The sequence below is a fragment of the Archocentrus centrarchus genome, chromosome 8 (genome assembly GCF_007364275.1).
Source record: "Archocentrus centrarchus isolate MPI-CPG fArcCen1 chromosome 8, fArcCen1, whole genome shotgun sequence".
Taxonomy (NCBI): Eukaryota; Metazoa; Chordata; class Actinopteri; order Cichliformes; family Cichlidae; genus Archocentrus; species Archocentrus centrarchus.
In genome coordinates, this window is record NC_044353.1 from 8,904,674 (window position 1) to 8,924,061 (window position 19,388).

The following is a 19,388-nucleotide window of genomic DNA, read 5'->3' on the forward strand; positions in this document are numbered from 1 at the left end:
CCAATCGGATGTGCAGAAGGACACGAGCCTAGCCATCAGCTGATGTTACCAAGATAAGCTGATTTGTTGAAATTGGTGGCTGAGCGTTCTCATTTTTGGGCGTAAATGCACCACACGCCTTTCTTTTCTCTCCAAGGTTTTTTATGCAAATTGGATGAAACCTGCTCAGCTCAGTCTGCATCCTGCTGAATGTTCCACTCACACATTCACTACACTATAAATAGTAGCATCTCTGCACAGGCCTCATGAACGCATCCAGATGTTCAAACCCAAGACCAGTTTTCTTCCTTTTTTACCTTTTTCGCTGTGACCCACCCGTTCCTCCTCATTGAAACTTTGAAACATAAAGACACCCCAGACCTCTATCTCAAAATCACATATACGCACACATAGCTGTTGCTGAAACTTCTTTGAAATTGCAACTTTTGTCATTTCCTAAAATGCTAAATATATATTTATGAGACCATGAACGTCTTCATTCCGGTTTGTGTTTTGGGACATTTTTGCTCCCCTGGCTGTTGCCTTGGTGATTATACAGTACATTGAACAGCACGAGTTAGTTTTTCACATCTTTAAAAACATACCATATTCCCCATATCTGTTTCTTCAAGTGCCTGTTGTCTGTACTTTGCTGTGTATTGCATATATGACCACTGTCCTGCATGATAGACATCGTGTTCCTAAAAATGATGCAACAATTCTGAGATTGGTGTTGCAGTTTAGATTACTCAGGAAGTGTGCTTATATGACAGAAAAATGCAAAATGAGTAGAAACATGTTGCACTAAGTACCTTATGGTGTTTGTAGCTGCAATATCCAGCATTCCTGTGTCACTTTTATTTTGGAAGTCCCTTCCTTTTTGCGTTACACCTTTGCATTCTTGTCAGATCTCTCCTCCTTCCTGGCCCCTTGTTGTACCACCCATTCTGTTTGATGCATGCATCTATAACGGATGCACCAAGTGATCTTGACTGTCCCACAGGACATGGGAAGAGATATGAAGTGGATGAAGCACACAAGTGGCAAAAATACTCACAGGAAGATAACCAGAACCAGAACCACACTGCCACAGTTCCCATAGCGAATGGTCACTACTTGGCATTGGTCCCGGGCAACAGGAGGCCCATTGATCCGACTCTTGCTGCCCATTTCGCCAAGATCGCTCCCCCTTCGCCTTTGACCAATACTGCCGCTGATGGTCGCACTGGTGGAGAACAGCTGAGGAGGCTGGAGCAACACCAAGAAAAGCTGAGAGAGATGCAGCAACGTCAGGCACAGGAGAGGCAGAAGAGGCAGTGGCTGGAGGAAGAGCGACTGAGGCTGGAGCAACAGAAGCAGCTGGAGAAACAGCGCAGGGAGCTTCTCCAGCTGCAGCTGCAGCAACAACAGCAGGAGCACCGCCACCGCAGGCAGGTCCTGCAGTGGCAGCTGGAGTTGGAGCAGCAGTACCGCATGCAGCAGAAACAGATCCAGCAGCAGCAGCAGTTGAGGAGGAGCCCGACCGGAGTGATGCTCTCCCCATCCTCGGGGCTCTGCACCATCTACGAAGCCATGGAAACCAGTGACGAGGAGGACGAGGCCAGAGGAGAGCAGAACAGGAACGCACATTTGGCAGGAAGGAGGGGGTTGTCCTCCCTGAGTGCCGCTCAGGATTTTCAGCGGCAGCTGCGTCCGGTGCCCCCGCAGGAACTGGAATGGAATAAGAAGGTGGACATGGTCCAACAGCTCATCAACCAGACTTTGGTGCTGTCTGGTGATGGAGACTGCCCTCAGCTCCTCCTCCTCCCTGTGGGGACAGGGGGCACCCTGAGCCCCCTGGAGAGCAGCATGTGGCCCAGCTTGTTTCCCCAGTTCAGCCCTCCTACTGCTACAGTAACATCTGTCAGCAGCTACTCCCCAGACAGCCAGGGCAGCTCCCCGAACAGTGACTGGACTGTGGTGGAGGTGGAGACCCATCACTGAAGAATCAACAGGCGGAGAAGCACATCAGTAAAACGGTCCAAGGAACAGTTTCACATACTTTGAAGTATACCTTTTGACTTTTTGGCACAGAGTTAGATGAGAAGATTGATGCCACTTTCATGGCTAGACAGCTCAGTTTAGCCACAGACATTATAAGAGAGACACATGAATTTAAATCTATTGGCAAACTTCTGAATCCATATAGCAGGACCTCAGCAGCTCACAAATGGATCGGTAGAAAACAAAGCATAAAGATGACAACTGACCATATTTTTTGATGGGGCATGCATCTCTGGACTGTAAGAGTGAAAATGTTTGATGCATGTGAATACATGTGAATATGCAGGTGGTCCCTGATGGGAGGGGCTTGGAACTGGAATGGGAGAGGTGCGGGCGGAGCGCTTAGCATTTTCTAGACTTGTGCCTCTTGCAGACACACACATGCAGCCACACACGAACGCTAAGAGTGTGATATTGATCTTCTCGTCGAATGCTGTGCCAAAATATGGTGCTCTTCATGAGCATGCGCCATAAGACTGAACTCTTCTTACATATCTGATCTATATAATGTTTATTTTAATGTGGCACACGATGCCATTGTTATTGAAGCCATACAAGAATTTTAAGGATAAGACTATTAATAACTTCATACCATGTTTACTTTAATCATAAGACCATATGAACTTTGCTTTCAACAGGTTTCATTATTCGTAGTAGAATAAGTTCACTGTGGATGCCCTGTGTCATTGATCACTGTAACCCAGACATGCATACTGTCATATTGTAGCCTCACTTTAGAGCATGTTTTCCTTACCAGAAGCACTAAATATCAGTCCTCAGCTGTCTTGCTCTGAAATGCACTCTGCTTTAGCCACTCTGTTGTCACGTGATGTGTGGGGCAGCGCTCTGCTTTATTGTCTCTTTTGTACATTTCTCATCCACATACTGAGACCAAATACTGGTCACTCTCTCAAATGAGGGACTGAGCTATGACAAATTGCACTTATTTTCTACCTTTACTTATTCACTGTTTGCCAAAGTATTTATACAGGTAAGTGGCAATACTGTTAATAGATGAATATTTTTGTGGGCTTTTATACCCCCAAATCCACATGGTGAAATATTCAGATTTATGCACTGCGCCCTCCTACAACCACCAGTCTCTGCTCTGTGTACTGTGTTACTGTGACCATACTGGACAAGCAGGTTTTCATGGACTTAATAGAGCTGTCAGTCATGAAGGACGAGGGGAGGTGTGAAAGAAGAAGAAGGCACTCCTTGTTCTGTTGTGAGGGATGAAGGAAGGCTACAAGGGTGCAAGGCTGGTTGGGGGTGAAAGAGGGCAGGGGGTGGGCCAAGCTGTTGTCCTCCCTCACACATTCCAAAGTTATAACCTCATTTCCTGGGTCGGCCAGTATTCAGGGAGTCTCCGAGGTTACAGGTGACGTCATGGTGGGGGGAGAAAAGGAGGATGTGGAGATGAGACAATGCACCCACTCTGGATAGGCACCGGACTGGGGGTGTGAGGGTGGAGGGCAGTAGTTCAAGTACCAACCCTTTATTAATATATTGTTTATGTTAAATATATTAATATAGTCTGTTAAGAGTTTCTATATATTTCCCTTTGTTATCATATTCTGTGATTTGTGCAGTATATTAAAAAAACGTGTTTACTTGTATCAGTCAGGTAGAGAGAACTCAGCAGGTTATCTGATATCAGTAACTGTGATTTTCCAGAAAAGGCACCTGTGTTTCTCTTTGTGTCTGCACAAGGTAGGTGATGTCTGTCTGGGATGATAGAAATGAAGAAACACTGCCACCTGTTGGCTGCATGAGTAACACGCTGACCCATTCTTCCTCAGACACAGCCTGAAAATCTCTTGCAGTAAATCATTTAATGTGAGTTTTATATCTATTATGTAACAGGCTTTACTTTTAGCTGCTGCTCCTATAAGTAAAGTGCCCATTTATATGAGTCTGAAGTATCCCAAATTAATATTTTAAAAGCAGATTATGTTTAAACACTCATACAGAATATACTTTTCCAATAATATTTGTACTATGCATGCGGTGTGTGACCACTGCTGTTGTATGCTGCTGTCTCATATCGTTTAAAAATAACCTACATGCAAGCAAGCATAACTAGTGATAATAATGCATGCATTATGAGAGTAGACCTATATGTGCACCTATATTGTTTGACTACAGTCTACAGTGCCTCTAGCCCCTTTACACAGATATTTTTGTGCACCTTTGCTATCAAATTTCATATAATTCTGATACAAAATTGCTGTTTACACTCTGAGTATTTTGATATTCGTTGTGCGAGTGATCGTCGTCCTCTTCTTTTGTACTGGAGAAGCTTTCTGTGGTGTTGTGCCAGTGTTCAGATCGTTTTTAAGTATGAAATGTGAAAATCTGATGCTTCCAATATGAAATAAAACTGCTTAAAATGCTAACTTCATCACGGATGTGCTAACTTTATCTTGGATGTGCAGCTGACAAATCTGCAGCAACTGTGTGATGCTGTCATGTCAACATGGACCAAAATCTCTGAGGAATGTTTCCAGCACCTTGTTGAATCTGTGCCAGGAATTAAAGCAGTTATAAAGCCAGAAGGGAGGTCCAAGGAGGTACTACAGGCTATATGTGCTGTGTATATGACACATATCACACATAGTCTGGTCTTATGATAGCATTACTTACATTTCTAAGTACAGTTTAGTGGAAAATCAAAGTCCAAATAAGCACAAGTTATCTGTTTAGGTAGAATTACACGCATTGTTCATGCAGAAATCTGTACCACAAATAAAATCAGATTCTTCTCATGCACTCTCAGCTCAGCCATAATCCATCCACAAAGACAGTGGGGGTGTATACAGTCTGCACTCCTTCACCCTTCTGCTGGGTTAGTTGGACCAAGGTGAGTTAACCTGCCATGTCATCAAGTACTTATTATAGTTTGGAGTTATTTATAGTTATGTTCTACATGATGCATCTACTCAGCTACATTTCAGATGCAAAATGACACTTTTGCACTACATATCTTTCCAGTTAGTTTTCAAATTAAGATATCAATATATGGCTTTATAAACATATAAACTGAAATAATTATATTTGTTACCTCTTTATTAGAACTGTGTTTTCCTGGCATGGTTTGGGTTTATTTCCTATCCTGATAGGAGTGGTCTCTTCCAGGATGCCTCCCATTAACAAGACATGAGGGGTACCTGAAACTGTATGAAATGTCACAGTGAAGGCCACCAGATCTACATAATTTTCAGAGATTCCTCGTGTCCTTTTAACAGGGAGGTATCCCGGAAGAGAAACCAGATCTGAACTCAGCCGAACCAATCTGTTAGGCTGTGGCCTCCACCACCATCAACAGAGCACCAAATAAGGAAATATCTTTAGCCAGAGTGCTGTTCATTTCTCAAGTCAAGATACAGGCTACATACGTGACTCTGGGCCAAAGCCTATCAGTAAATATGCTGCTTCACATCATCTGCCACAAACAGTGAAACCAGCTGATGAGCTCATCTTTGGCGGAAAGTAAGCATGGAAAATAATTATAAGTCCATCTTCAACATTAGTCACTCATACATGAAGGTTTACTAATATCTTACCAGAACATTGCAAGGTGTTGAGTAATAGCTTTCGCAGCATCAATAAAATACATTATAGGGTCAGAGGTCACATCATTCTCTCAGAGTAGACAGAATAAATCAGGAGCAGAAAAACACATTAAGCTAAAAAAAAAAAAAAAAAAAAAGGACAGTTGGTTAAAAGCTTAGAGTTGGTCCTAAATGAATAACGGCATCCATGCTTCAGTTTGGCTAACTGGACAATAGTGTTCATTGTGGTTCATTCATAATAATGTAACACATGAATGAGAACGAGGTTTGGAGCTTTTCTTCCTTGGGTCTTCTAGGAGATGCTGCTGTACAGCCGTCATATTGTTGTTGCAGCGATTCTACAAACTGCTCTGGGGCAATAAGGCTTTCATTAATCATCTGCTGCAGTAATGTTCAGAGCAGGGAGGCAGGGCGGCCCCTCTGACATGATTTGCCGGCAGCACCGTGAGCTGTTTGACCGTGCAGAGGTGAAGGAATGCAAGAAACTGGTAAATAAATATTAGGACAGAAGTTGCCTAATATAACAGTCAAGAACACAGCACACTGCCTTACGGCAGCTTAAAGGGTCATTACACTGATTTTGATCAGCCTCTTATCGAGTCTTATTGATCATCAGGTTATTTTTTACTCCCAGCTCAGGTCCTCTCTTTCAGAGATATATATATATATATATATATATATATATATATATATATATATATATATATATATATATATATATATATATATATATATATATATATATATATATATATATATATATATAGTGTGATTTAAAAGCCTCTTCTATCACGTAATCTTCATGAAGGAGCACCACAGTGGTCTCAGTCGACCCAAACTTGAGCCACGTCGGTGCAGCAGGTCAGTACTCTGATGCGTTCAAATGTGATCAACAGGTCTCACAGAGAAGCAGGAGGGCGCTCGGCTGCCGCAGCGATCTGCGTCTCTTTACAGCTGCGTCAAGCTGCCTGAAGAAATCCGCAATAGCAGCATGGGCAGGCTGTGCTGCTTTCAAAATAAAAGCACACACGCCTTCCTTCTCTGCTAAACGAAAGCGTTTAGTGTGTTAGGACTGCTGTGTCCAGCTGTAAGTGGTCTGTTTTGTGTACTATGATTGGTTTAGACTATGTTATTTCCTGTCCCGTGGTAGGCTGGTCATGTGCTCCGATTAAATACTTCAGTGTAGGCTTCAGTGTTTAATGGTTTTAAAATCTATGTTCCATACTAATTATTTCTCTGTTAATTCACCTCTAAGGCTTATAGAAACTTTACAAAGCTGGCTGAAGACAACCTCGCCAGAGCAAAAGCCAAATTTATAGCTTTCGCATTTATTGCGCTTTACTACGATTTTTTATTTTGAAGGCCAGAGCAGGAAGTCTCATTTTTATAATTCTCTGAGTGCTTTTAGCACTTCTTCCCTCCTACCCAGCATCAACAAACCGGCTCCCAGCTTCCCGCAGACCCGAGCCGGAGCGCACCGCTGCGGGGAGGATGGCCTCTGTTTCCTCCGGTAAGCAGAGCGGGGTGTTTCGGTGAACCTCGGTGGATGTCTCCCCACAGGGCTTTCCTTCCTGACGATGAGAAGGATACAGCAGCAGCAGCGCTCACCCTCACACTACTACAGGACACTCTGCACCGTCTGCGTGATGCAGACCAGAGTCCAAGAGTTGCCATCCTGCTGCCAGGAGGTGATGGTCTCCTCCTCTCTCTACTGCCCACCTGCTCCTCTCTTGTTTCTCCAGACATCACCATGTTAGTATTTTATTTATCCGCCTTCACTACATCAAACTGCGCCTTTATTCGGACTATTTTTTATTTTTTTGTCCTTACAGGACTTCCAACGTTGGACTCTTTGCATTTAGCCACAGCTGCCACAATGATCCGAGGGCTGTAAAGTGAGAAAAACACTACTAGAAGTCATTCAGTCTGCTGTCCACGCGACGCACGATGGCCAATCTCAATGAGCTACAAGTGAGTTTCCAACTTTTTCCTGCTTGCTGTGTGAAGGCTGCTGTGTTCATATGCATGTGTGTTCTTTCACTCCCATCACTGCAGGCTTGCTGCCTGTATGTTGTCTGTGATGGCAAATATTACAAACCATCCTCTTTTTGATGCCTGATTGTGGGGATAATCATTATAGTGGGTATGATGCATCCCCAGAGTTGACATTTGAAAAAGACAGTTTTCTAAAAAAGAGAGAGGTGGCTGGGATATCTTGACTTTAATGCCCACTGTGTGCCCAAAATGCTACATCCTATAGTTCCTATGATGCAGTTTGAGCCAGCTTAATCAGTTTTAGTAAGAGATATGCCAGAGTTCATTAAAAGAGTTCATTAAAAGAAAGTGGAAAAGTTAAAACCAGAGTTAAAGATCAAAATAGCTGCTGTTCATCCACTAATTATTTTACGTTTAATCCTTGTTGAAAGGTGAGCTGGCTGGCATGCTCCTTTAAAGGACTTCTATTTTCACTATTAGAAAATCAGCACTAAGTTCAGAACCTGATCCTCATAGAGACAAACAGCATGTTGTCATTTGCTCTGTTGTCCTTACTGCATCCACTGCAGTCTTGCTACAGGTCAGATTTGCCAAATTAAGTAGCATGCCCCCCCACCGAACCCCACCCCAATGTGGCATAAAAGTTACCCCTTTGGGTGGAGTCAGGGATGGGTCATGGACGGTGCAATGGTGTCAGAGCCGCAGGTCTAACTCAGAGTGGTTGGCTCACAATTACCCTGGTATCAGTTCAGCACAGGACACGGTGGAGGAGGATGTTAAAAAATTAAAGGGCGTTTCAGCTCAGCTCTTCCCAGGAGCTGGTTAAGCAGCAGCAGCACTCTGTGTCTGTTGGGAACCCCAGTCACAGGGTTAAACTGCTGCAGAGAGCATGTGCATATTACTTTGTAAGTATGAAATTCTTTGACTTGATGTGGAGAGCTGAAATGGCTATAAGAAAGGGCTGTGATTGCTTTGTGACAGGGTGCAATTAGAACCACAATTCAAACTCATATTTCCTGTTTCTGTCTACAAACATTAACCTGTGTGTGTGTGTTCGGTTTGACACCCGTCTTTCCCACGGCCTTCAGCTGCAAGTGCAGAAATGTTTGTTTTTTTTCAATGTAAAGCATCAGCAAGTGTTTCTCTCAGAAATCTGCATTGTACAGCACTACTGAATTATTTCCTGTGACTAAGAGCTCAAGTATTCCTTGAAATTTAGCAGTCTCCTTGCAAGAAGAAGGTCCCTTTGATGTTTACTGGAAAGCAGAACTGCCTATGTGGGCATGTGGAGCAACAGTACTGGATTATATGGGTCATAGTGAACCATCATATCATGCATTGCATCAACTGGTCTTACAGAGACAAAACAAGTTTCACCTTGTCCTTAATCATGCGTGCCATTTTCAGAAAAAGTACCTTACTCAGGTGGTTACCAACATAAAATTAAAGTCATGGTTATAGAAGTCATTTACCTTTATGAACTAATGATAACCTTTATAATATATTCTTTATAGCAGGATTAATTCTAATGCTGGAAGGCTGTGTTTGGCTGGTAAAACTGTTACTTTCCCCATGCTAACAGTTCTAACAGGACTTAAGCTACTATTACTGTATTGTGACTGTAGTGCTTGGAAAAACAGCCTATATTAACAGTAGCAGAGGATGTAATAGTGTTACTAATAAGCATATTGTTTACCGCTGTAGCAAAATTTCCTCAGACGTGAGCACAAATTGCTTCCTCTTAGGCTTGAGTTACATGAGAAATCATGTAACAAAAGGTTAGGGTCAGTTTTTATATGTTCTTGTTCTTGGAAGAGAAAGACACAATTTCCACCTAATATAACACAGAGCTGATGTGAGGTGCTGTAACTGCTGATGATCAATGGAATCATTAATCATTTATGACTTTTAATCAAATATCTAAATAGGTATCAAGAAGCCTGTTTTTAGCATCAACCACTCCATTGTTTCAGTGGCATACTGAATTGTCTATCATTTATTGATGATTAGAAATGCTGTCTTTAATTATTTTAACCCAACAGAAAACTGTGGTGCTCATTAAAGAAGCAATGAATAAATCTACCTTGTTGAAGAAAAGAAGCTAATCCCCATGCAGGAAACTGTCCAAAAAAAAAGAACAAAAAACTAAACAGTTCATACTCTGGTGTGTACTACTCCCTTCACAGAACTGAAAAAACTGGCTCTAACCAGAATAGAAAGTGAAGTGGGGGACCCTGGTGCACTTCTGGAAAAGATGTTAAGTACATCTGAGTCTTCACTTTGAGAAAAAGATACTTCACAGGTATTCAGCTGGCCAAGTCAGCTGTGCCTGTACAGTAAGAGCCTGATGCTCTGGGGAGGGAGTAGTACGTACTGTTGCATAAAATCTACATTTTTGTGAATTTCTAGCTTTGAGTAAACTGTGGTTTTTAACGCAAATTTAAAAGAAAGTTCACTTTTGGGATTATAATTAAACAGTTATGTTCAGACGCTTGACTTCCCATATTTATTCTTGCACACCAGTTTCAGCTGTACTAACATAATTGGTAAAGAGATACTCTAATGATAAATAAGCCTTAAAATATATATGCGTTAGATGGCACAATGTACCACTGAAACAAAGGAGTGATGGTTACTGAACTATGGAGAATCTATTAAAATTCATACTGTAGATTATTTATGATTAATGATTTCATTAATAAACTACTGTCATTAATGACCAATTTCCTTTTACATTACATAAAAATAAATGTGCTTTTCTTTAAAAAAAATTAAGAAGGTAAGTTTTCCTTTTGTTCCCTTAACTTCACACACAGACGATAACTGACTGGTGACCAGTGCATTGATGACGCATTCAAGCTTATAAAGCCCCCCGACTGAATCCATTATTCCTCCTTCACAGTCTGAGCTGCAATTGAGCTGTTTCTGCCCACTATGATGAATTCATTCTCCCTGTGTAACAATGACAAATGGCTCAGTCATTATCCCGGCTGGCCAGCAGCGGCAGTCAGCCAGGGAGCAATGGCTGATTGAGATCAAGGGGCCATGCTGGTAATGATGATAGGTTGGACCTGTCAGACTGGACCAAGACGCATCAATGTGATGATTGCACTCATTTGATCACAGTCCCCTCCTTTTAGTTCTCCTCAATACATCGTTAAGGCAGCGCCAATGCCCTCACTCATCCTATTGGTAGGATTCTGGTCTCCTAAAACGACTGTTTCCTCTGAATGAGATCAAGACAGCATGAGACTATACTGTAGCTTAACTACCTGTGCATCTCTGCCATCTCTGTCCTGCATTCATTGATTTGCAGCCTGTTTATCTGCTGGCCCACCTCCTCTCATCTGATGGCTGTAAGAAATGTAAATCCGGCTTCCTGCACTGAGCTGATAACATAACTTGGAAGCTGCTATCCTCTCTGTGGCCTCTCCCTCATGAATTCTTTATTTCTGTTGGTTTCCTGCAGTTATTATCTGTATGAGGCAAGTTAGAGGAGTTGCTCCTTCTCTCGGTGTTGTAGAAGCAGAGGCTCCAAATTACTTTTTCATTGATCGTCCAGGAGAGTGGAAGCAAATCGGTCTTTAATGGCATCTGACGACTTCAAGAATACTCACATGCAGAAACGCTGCTGGCCGAGGTCTGCTAATGGCAGCACATGTGTTTGTAGTGATGTCTTGCATCATACTCAGAATTACGTGTCTCCAGCTGCCACTGCTATGTATAATAGGATTAGGAGACTGTGGACTTCAACTCTGTCTCTGACCTCCTAGGAGGGTAGCATTAGTGCCCTCAGTCACCAGGCTCATAGACACAAATACCCCCCCCCCCCCCCCCCCCCCCCCCCCCAAAACATCCAGTCCCCCCTGCCTCAATCCAGGATTACACTGTGTATGCAGAAATCTGTCTGTCTCACAGACACACCAGTAGACAAGCTGCCTGCTGCATTACAGCCTTGAAGTATTGATGGACAAATCTTAATGGAATTCATAAATAAAACCAATAGATGTGTCTTGCAGTACCGCTGCTCATTAGAGTGCAGCTAAGAAGTCCCAATTAGTGCCAGTGAGGAATACTAATATCTTAAATGCCACGGTAGAAAAAAATAAATCTGAAAAATGTCAGCCCATTCTGCTAAGATTCATGACTCCCTGTCTTTCAGTCTAATGGCTGCACCTCCGAACAATCCACCAGTCCCATTTCCATTCAGCTGACCAGTCACCCAGAGGATCAGTTATCTATGATACCAAGCAGAAATATAGAAGGGAGACTGGTGAACCATCAACATAGACTTGAATATATTGATTACTTTTGTTGCAAGTTTTGCCCTTTTCTAAGCTGGTTGTGTGCTTATTTCAGAGCCTTAAGGGATTGTGGTATTACACGATTGTGTCGCTAAGAAGGACAAGTTGGAGAAACGATGTTACGTTTACAGCGCTGCGTATTGTAAATTCTGTCTGGAAGTGGTAATTTTGTCACTATTAGCCAAGAACAGGAAGGTTGCAAAGAATGGGAGCCATTTCTGAGTCAAGTGTTTGCCTGAGGAGTGAACACCGATTGGATGCTAAAGTAGTTTTGTGATGCCAGAGGGCACTGAGGCTCAGCAGGGCTTGTTTAATAGCTTGAACTGTGTTTTTTATTTTTTTGGGGGGGTTTTTTGGCCTTGGTTTGACACTGAAAGAACATTCACTGAGGTAAAAAGGAGACTCAATAAGAGGCTGTTTAGTGGGTCAGAGTAATTTAATGCCCTAGATAATTCACTATTAAATAAGAATTGAGAAAAAAAAACAAAGAATAATTGAGAAAACCTTCCAGTACAGCATTTGTTAAGTAGTATCAATAAACAGGAGTTTTCTCAGTTCTCCTAATGTGTCCTAGATTTCCTCTTTTTGGAGCTCTTCTATGAATATGTTGACATTTTTTAAACTGCTGTGCCCAAAGCTTAAGAAGTTATAAAGCGGCAAACCTTTCGCTGAGCTAAGAGAGCCAAATCAGATGTATTGTAACAATTTTTATCAAATTATTTTACTGCAGGACAGGAAATAAAACACTGAAGAAGGAAGTTACATAGGTAAAGTGCTTTTTTTTTGTATTGACCATATGTGGTCCGGCCCTTTTTTTGGCCCACAGCAACTTTAAGCCTCAATGCAATTTAACGTGAGTTGCAAATGTGTCAGTCTGATATATGATACATCTAATCCATGTGACACATGCTCACTTCCACTGCAGACATGAAGTCAAAGCACTTTTAATAAACCCAGTGTTGCACAGACGTTTGCAGTGATTTCGAAATGTAAAAAAGATTATTTGCCTTCATGCTTACCACATATTTATTTAATTCATACAGCATATTGACCAGTCTCCTCTCTTGCCAGTACTACTCCGTCAACAGGAGAGTTTGATCCTGTAGTTTTATTTATAATTTTGTAGGTGCAAAAGAATTTTAAACTCCAACAGTTTGCAAAAAAGGACAGCAATTCACCATCAGTCAATCAGCTGATTGTTTTGGGGATTGATCAGCAAAAGACAACAGGCTTGCTGGCATCAGCAAGCTTATAAAAGCCAAGTGCTAATTCAAAATGCTCAGGCTAATTTCACCATAAACCTTTCTTGTGTCATCAAGCCTTCCTTCAAGGAGGCCGCTACAGAGAGATGGCAGCGGGACACCAGGACTTCTAATCTTGTGTCGTAAAATGATGTACACAGTAGAAACAATGAGATTGGCACATGCTAAAGTAAAGAGAAAGAGGAACCTGCACTGTGTGACCTGATTGTGGTTACACTTGAGGCAATAAGATGAGCTGTCCCGCCACTGTGCAGAGGTCATGTGATAGCCTGTGTGTAGCGCTGCAGGGGTGGTGTTGGATTGTAGGGGAACACCACGCTGAGGCTTCACGGGAACAGCAGCGAGCTAGGCCATGATGTTGCTTGCAACAGCGACCTGTCTGTTCTGTCCTCCCAGAGGCCGTAAAAGTCTATGCTTGAGGGGGATTGACAAAGGTAGTAGCTGGTTAGCCCAGCAACAAGCCCACCTTTCAGAATGTAATCCGAACTGCAGCCATTGTTGTTAAAGTCTCTGAGGCTGAATTGCTGGAACAGTGGGAGACTGAGGAACAAAAAGCAGCCAGGTGCCATTGTTAGTTTGGGTTTTTTCCCCCAATGATGTCAACAATGCACGGGATATGATGAAAGCTGTAACTGGAGGAGTATAAATAGTCTTTAATGAAGAGGGAAAGCCAACAGAAGAGAGAAAAGAGAAAGATCTGAGGAGATGTGCAACTGACAGTTTTGGTACTGAGCCAGGCTGGCTGGATACTTTTGATATGTATTGTGATATGTCATGGACCTTTATGATCACTGGTTTGATCCTCTTACTAATAGCCACTAACCAGCAAAACTACACTACATAGAACTTTCACATGGCTCTAAATTTGGGTTCCCCTAAAATATAGCTTTGGTATTTGGCTTTTGCCAGAGATCAAACCAATTAGATGACCCGCTCAACCTGAGCGACAGCTGTGGCACGCCTATTTTTAGCAGCAACCATTCCATTGTTTCAGTGGCATACTGAACTGTCTATCATTTAGTGGTGATTAGAAATACTGTCTTTAATTATTTTAACCCAGCAGAAAACTGTGGTGCTCCTTAAAGAAGCAATGAATAAATCTGCCTTGTTGAAGAAAAGAAACCTATCCCCATCCAAAAAAAGAACAAAAAACCTTAACAGTTCATACTCTGGTGTGTACTACTCCCTTCACAGAACCGAATAAACTGGCTCTAACCAGAACAGAAAGTGAAGTGGGGTACCCTGGTGCACTTCTGAACAACATGACAAGTGCACCTGAGTCTTCACTTTGAGAAAAAGATACTTCACAGGTATTCAACTGACAGAGTCAGCTGTGCCTGTAAGAGCCAGATTGTGCTGTTCTGGGGAGGGAGTAGTACACACTGTTGCATAAAATCTACATTTTTGTGAATTTCTAGCTATGAGTAAACTGTGGTTTTTAATGCAAATTTAAAAGGAAGTTCATTTTTGGGATAGCAGCCTGGATGTTTGCTCGTGACCAACAATCAGGGGCAAAGTGATACACAATGAGCGAATCACTTCCTGTGGATGAGGATTAAAAAAAAGCACTTGACCTCACCCCGACTGGAAGCTTTATCATTACTGTTTTGGCCAGCACCATATTGGCTTTCGTGATGTAAGGAATTATCATCAGGGCCAATCTGAACAAAGCGTTACATGTACATCGTCACACTGACAGCAACTATTAACATCTGTGTGTTTTTAAAACAGATTTCTTATAAACCAATGCAATGCTACGTTCTCCGTATGCGCTCGCTTCACGTGTCATGATCATTGTGCGTCGCCTGAACGTAACTTAGCAAAACTCACGAAAATTTGTAACAGCGACTTTTGTTTGACTCACCTCTAAATTTGTATTTGTAGACCTGGCTAGTACAAATAAAATACTAGAATTTTACCTCCTGGATGAGCTACTGGTAAAATTAACTGCACAACAGTCTTCATTATTTGTCAGATAATTCTATGCAAAATGCTTCAAACTGTATCAATATCACAAGCACAGGTGAGAGACTAATGGGAGGAGGTGACACTCAGCAGAGAGCTATCGGCTACATCCACTTACTTTAACATCCATGACTCGCTTTTAGAGACAGCCTCAAGTAGCCACTCAAAGAACTGCAGTTTTTAGCTCTTCTGTACTGGCTTTATTTTATATTTTATTTTTAGCTCTGGAGGTTGCCGATTAGACATGCTCCTTTATAACTTTGAATCGTAATTTATTTTGAGTAATACCCACATATGCTGACCTGTTGCTCACGCATTAATCCACATCTGGAAATAGTGTCTAGGTAAAGCTTTGTTAGCTCCTCTTTGAACCTTTTTTATACATGACCTTTATGCAATGCATCTAATAAGCAAGTAATAAGTATCCCCTTACAGGATTGCACCGTTGCATAAACCCAGATGAGTGGCCTCATCATGCGCAGACTGCTCTCTGCAGACTGCTGTGACCTGACGAACGGGGTCTTGTTTTCATTAGCCATTATAGTGTAACCAAGATCGCACAAATCTGCAAACATTCCTGCATGTTTGTTTTTCCTCCTCTTGTGAGTGCTTTGCTGTCATAATCAACAACACCAGTAAAGAGGGATAATCGTCTGCATTATAGAATGGACCTCTTATCCCCCTCAGCCCTTCTGCCATAATCATTTTTTAATCTTCCTCGTCCATTACCATCACGCCCGTTCAACCACTCCATTACGTGGTGTGTCTCTTTCCGCTCCCTTTTTCCTCTCAGAACCACTGTAGGCACCTTGTTAGCATATTGAGTGAAGCATGTGTCACAGAGCCTGTTGTTGACCTGTTAGATTCAGGAGCGAGAGGCAGAAAGACGCTGCGGGACGACATCTTAATAACCTCAGATTTTAAACACATGATTTTCTGGTAAAATCTCTCATGGACATCCGTGCATGATTTACACAACATCTGAGTTTGGATTTGTCCCAGGAAGTGTGGGGGGGGGGGGGGGGGGGGGGCAGTAATGGAGAAAATCCTGTAGCAGTTGTAGCTCATTCATGTTTCACGCTGTGGGATTCCTGTGAGATTTCAGTTATGGAACATCCACGAGGAAGCACAAAGCTGAATCCCTACAATCCACTCTGCAGAAAGTTGCTTCTTGTTACATGGGGCTGTACCATTGGCCTGTGTGTCTTATATCTATAGAATAAAAAACGGACCTGTGCTTCTCCTCAGCAGACATCAGGGTATGGTTGAACAGCGCTGTGCAGGCCTCCCTCTCACTTAAGCTGTAACAGTGACTGTGAAGACACTGCCTCAGACATTAAACATTTAACAGCTTCTTATTGCTGTCTCCTCCCTTCAGGCTTCTGTCTTTATGCACATTAGCTCATTTCCTACATTGCTTGATATCATGTGCCTTTTCTCCTTTGTGACCTTCCCTACCTTTCCTCTAACATCTCGAAAGTATGTTGGTCTCTTTGGAGAGCTTAATTGCAGCTCTTACACTCCAATATATTTTCAGTCTTTTTGAATGCACCATACTGTCCAGCACCTTACTTGTAATCAGTTTGTAAAATATGGAGCTTGGCTCTCAGATAAAGCAGTTCTGACTGCAAAGTGCCTCATTGGTTCTCCTCTGAGTAGCACCCTTATGCAGGCTGACTGTTGTAGGTCAACAACTTTGTTTTATATGCAAGTGGGTCTCAGTAGAGCGTTCAGAGAAAAGTGGGTTATGTCTGTTGCATTCATATCCAATGAACTTTTTTTTTTTTTAACCTCAGAGGAGGTCATGGTCTGCTCCTTTTTTGTGAAACACTGAATAGGCTAGCTTGAAAAGAAAACAGTTTCCCAAACTTTTTTTTTTTTTCTTATTCAGCTAAAATTGAGCAGACCGTTTATTCATGCACACCAGGGGGTCAGGCTCAGCCAGCAATCTGCATAATACCAGCTGATGACTCAGCCGATACCCTTCTGTGCATATTATTGAGGTTTTGCAGACACGTGACCACTAACCACGCAACGTTAACTTATCTGCCATTTGAGACATGTGACAATCATAGTGTCAATGTAGAATCAAGTGAGGCCCCAGTCACACAGACCTAGAGACTGGTCTGTGACCACCTGGTAACTACCTGTTGCTAGGGAAAAATGTGTATTCTCCAACCGGATGGCAAAAACCACCTTGCGATTTCTTTGGTTGCTAGCATTTTGCTGTGGTCATAGTTTGAATGGAAGTGATGGTCTGCACACACTGTCCAGCTGTTCTCTCGCCTGTTTTAAAACTGTGAAAAATGCGACGCAAAGTGAAAAAAAACTCCAGGAACCACTGAACAACCAGTCGGGGATTGCATATTTTTCCCTAGCACCTGATGGCTGTATCACATCCAATAAGGCAGACAACTCTTGAGCAATGTGCGCATGATTTTACATGAGAAACCTCAATTGATACATTTCATGCAGAGTTGCCATTTTAGCTGATTCAACCTGCAGACAGCTGCTGCTGCTTCTGCAAGCTGCTTTGCAACCCACTTCCACCCAAGTTGTGTTATTGTGGGGTCTCTACCTTACAATATAAAGCGCTTTGACGCGACTGCTGTTGTGATTTGGTGCAATATAAATAAAGCAGAATTGAATTGAATTGAGTGGTTATAGGTGACAACCACCTGACTCCTCACTAAAGTAGCAGCTAGCAGGAGAGCTTGCACATCATGGATGAAGCTAACAAAGGGTCAGCAGTTTGGAGGTCTTGGCTATTCCAAGAAGTTTTCTTTATATGCTTGCAGTAGAAAGGCTTCAGCGACAGTGCTTTCCTTTCTTTCTCATCTTCCTTCTGTTCGTTTTAGCATTTATTAGGAAGGTGTTATTGTATCACTACAGTTACAATTAGTACCTGGTATCAGCATATACTTGAAGCCAGGATATTGGTATCGAGCTGGAACTGGAAACAGCTGGATAAGTGAATTTCTAGTCGAGCCATGTCTCCAGGTATATTTTACTGCATATGAAATAGCTTCGTATCTGGACTAAAATGGGCTCTAAAGGATGGTATTTTTGGATATATCCACAATCCTTCTTCTCATTTTTATTTCTGTTTCCTTAAGCTTGCGTTACATGCGACACAGAGGCAGATTAATTATGAGGACTGTGGAGCTTTTCTCATTTGGGGGTTTATGCTGTCTTATTCCTCAGACGTCTGAACAGAGCGCCTGTTTGTGAACCACAATGGACAAAGCTGGGAACACAAACACATAAGTGTTTACCGAAGTGTCTTGAGAAGATGGTCTCTATCACAATGATTCCATTCATGCCGATCTGCCCCCCCTCCCCCCCAGCTGTGGAGCGGACATTGCTGCACATTCATGCACTCATGGGCACGCAGACAGATGTGCGCTCGGACACAAGACGCTTGTTTCTGACCTAACCTTGAGCACAGTTTGTCTCCAGGTTGCTCAGACCTGGCGAATCCTCTCCCTTCATACACGTGATGTCGGTACAGTACGGCACATTTACATACGGCAGTGCTGCACTTTGCAAAAGGAGATTTGGCTAGAGAATTTCCCTGGAATATGAGGGATTTTAGAGATTAACAGGCAGCACACAGACACAGTCCAAGGTACATTCTGTAAGCAGTTAACTCATTCATAGAGGGCAAGAGTTTGAATCCCAATATGAGACTTGATAACAGCTGGAAATTTGGCTGAAATGGTAAAGTGATTTGTTTGGTTTGTGTTCTCCTAGTCTTAAAAGGGAAGTGCAGTGATGACCGTATGTTGATTCATTTCAATTGCAGCCTCCTTGTGTGGTAAACCTCCACGTGTTACACTCCACAAACCCAGTTGTGAATACATGCTCTCTGTATTTATATTGTATTTATAATTGTAACTTTTGTTTGTTTTCTATGCTAGAAGATGGGGAGATTGATACCAGTGTGGTATCACTATGATAAATCAGTTAGGAGCCTCGGGAGCATTGTCATCGGGCTGCTTAGTTCAAAGGCTGCATGAAAATAGCAGGTAGCTCAGTGCACCATGCTGGACTGGTTACATCAAATTAAATTTAAGCTGATGAGGGTGATTAGATTCACTCGCTGAATTCTACATTTGATACCAGCTTTATTGTGTCGAGGGATTGGAAATTTATATCTGTTTATATCTTGTTGAATTGAGCAGGTATCAGAATAGCAGCACAGCTCAGCTGATCACAGCCTGAACACAAAGCAAAATCTACTGCAGCTCCCAAAACAAATTATT

General features: G+C 42.3%; 2 protein-coding genes across 3 annotated transcripts in view; both read left to right on the top strand.

The window, feature by feature from the left end:
- Positions 1 to 356: 356 nt before the first annotated feature.
- LOC115784364 (zinc finger protein 853-like) lies at positions 357 to 4,399 on the top strand. The gene has a single exon (XM_030735580.1). It carries the CDS (start codon positions 934 to 936, stop codon positions 1,960 to 1,962), a length of 1,029 nt encoding a protein of 342 aa, XP_030591440.1. The 5' UTR covers positions 357 to 933; the 3' UTR covers positions 1,963 to 4,399.
- Positions 4,400 to 7,035: 2,636 nt separating this feature from the next.
- pkn1b (protein kinase N1b) overlaps positions 7,036 to 19,388 on the top strand; it is a 39,744-nt gene continuing 27,391 nt past the window's right edge. The window contains exons 1-2 of one of the 2 annotated variants that reach the window (XM_030735495.1): positions 7,036 to 7,349; positions 7,430 to 7,568. In XM_030735495.1, the coding sequence (XP_030591355.1) occupies positions 7,545 to 7,568 (24 nt within the window). In that variant the 5' untranslated portion in view covers positions 7,036 to 7,349; positions 7,430 to 7,544. The remainder of the gene's footprint in view (positions 7,350 to 7,429; positions 7,569 to 19,388) is intronic. The other variant, XM_030735496.1, reaches the window with a different exon arrangement.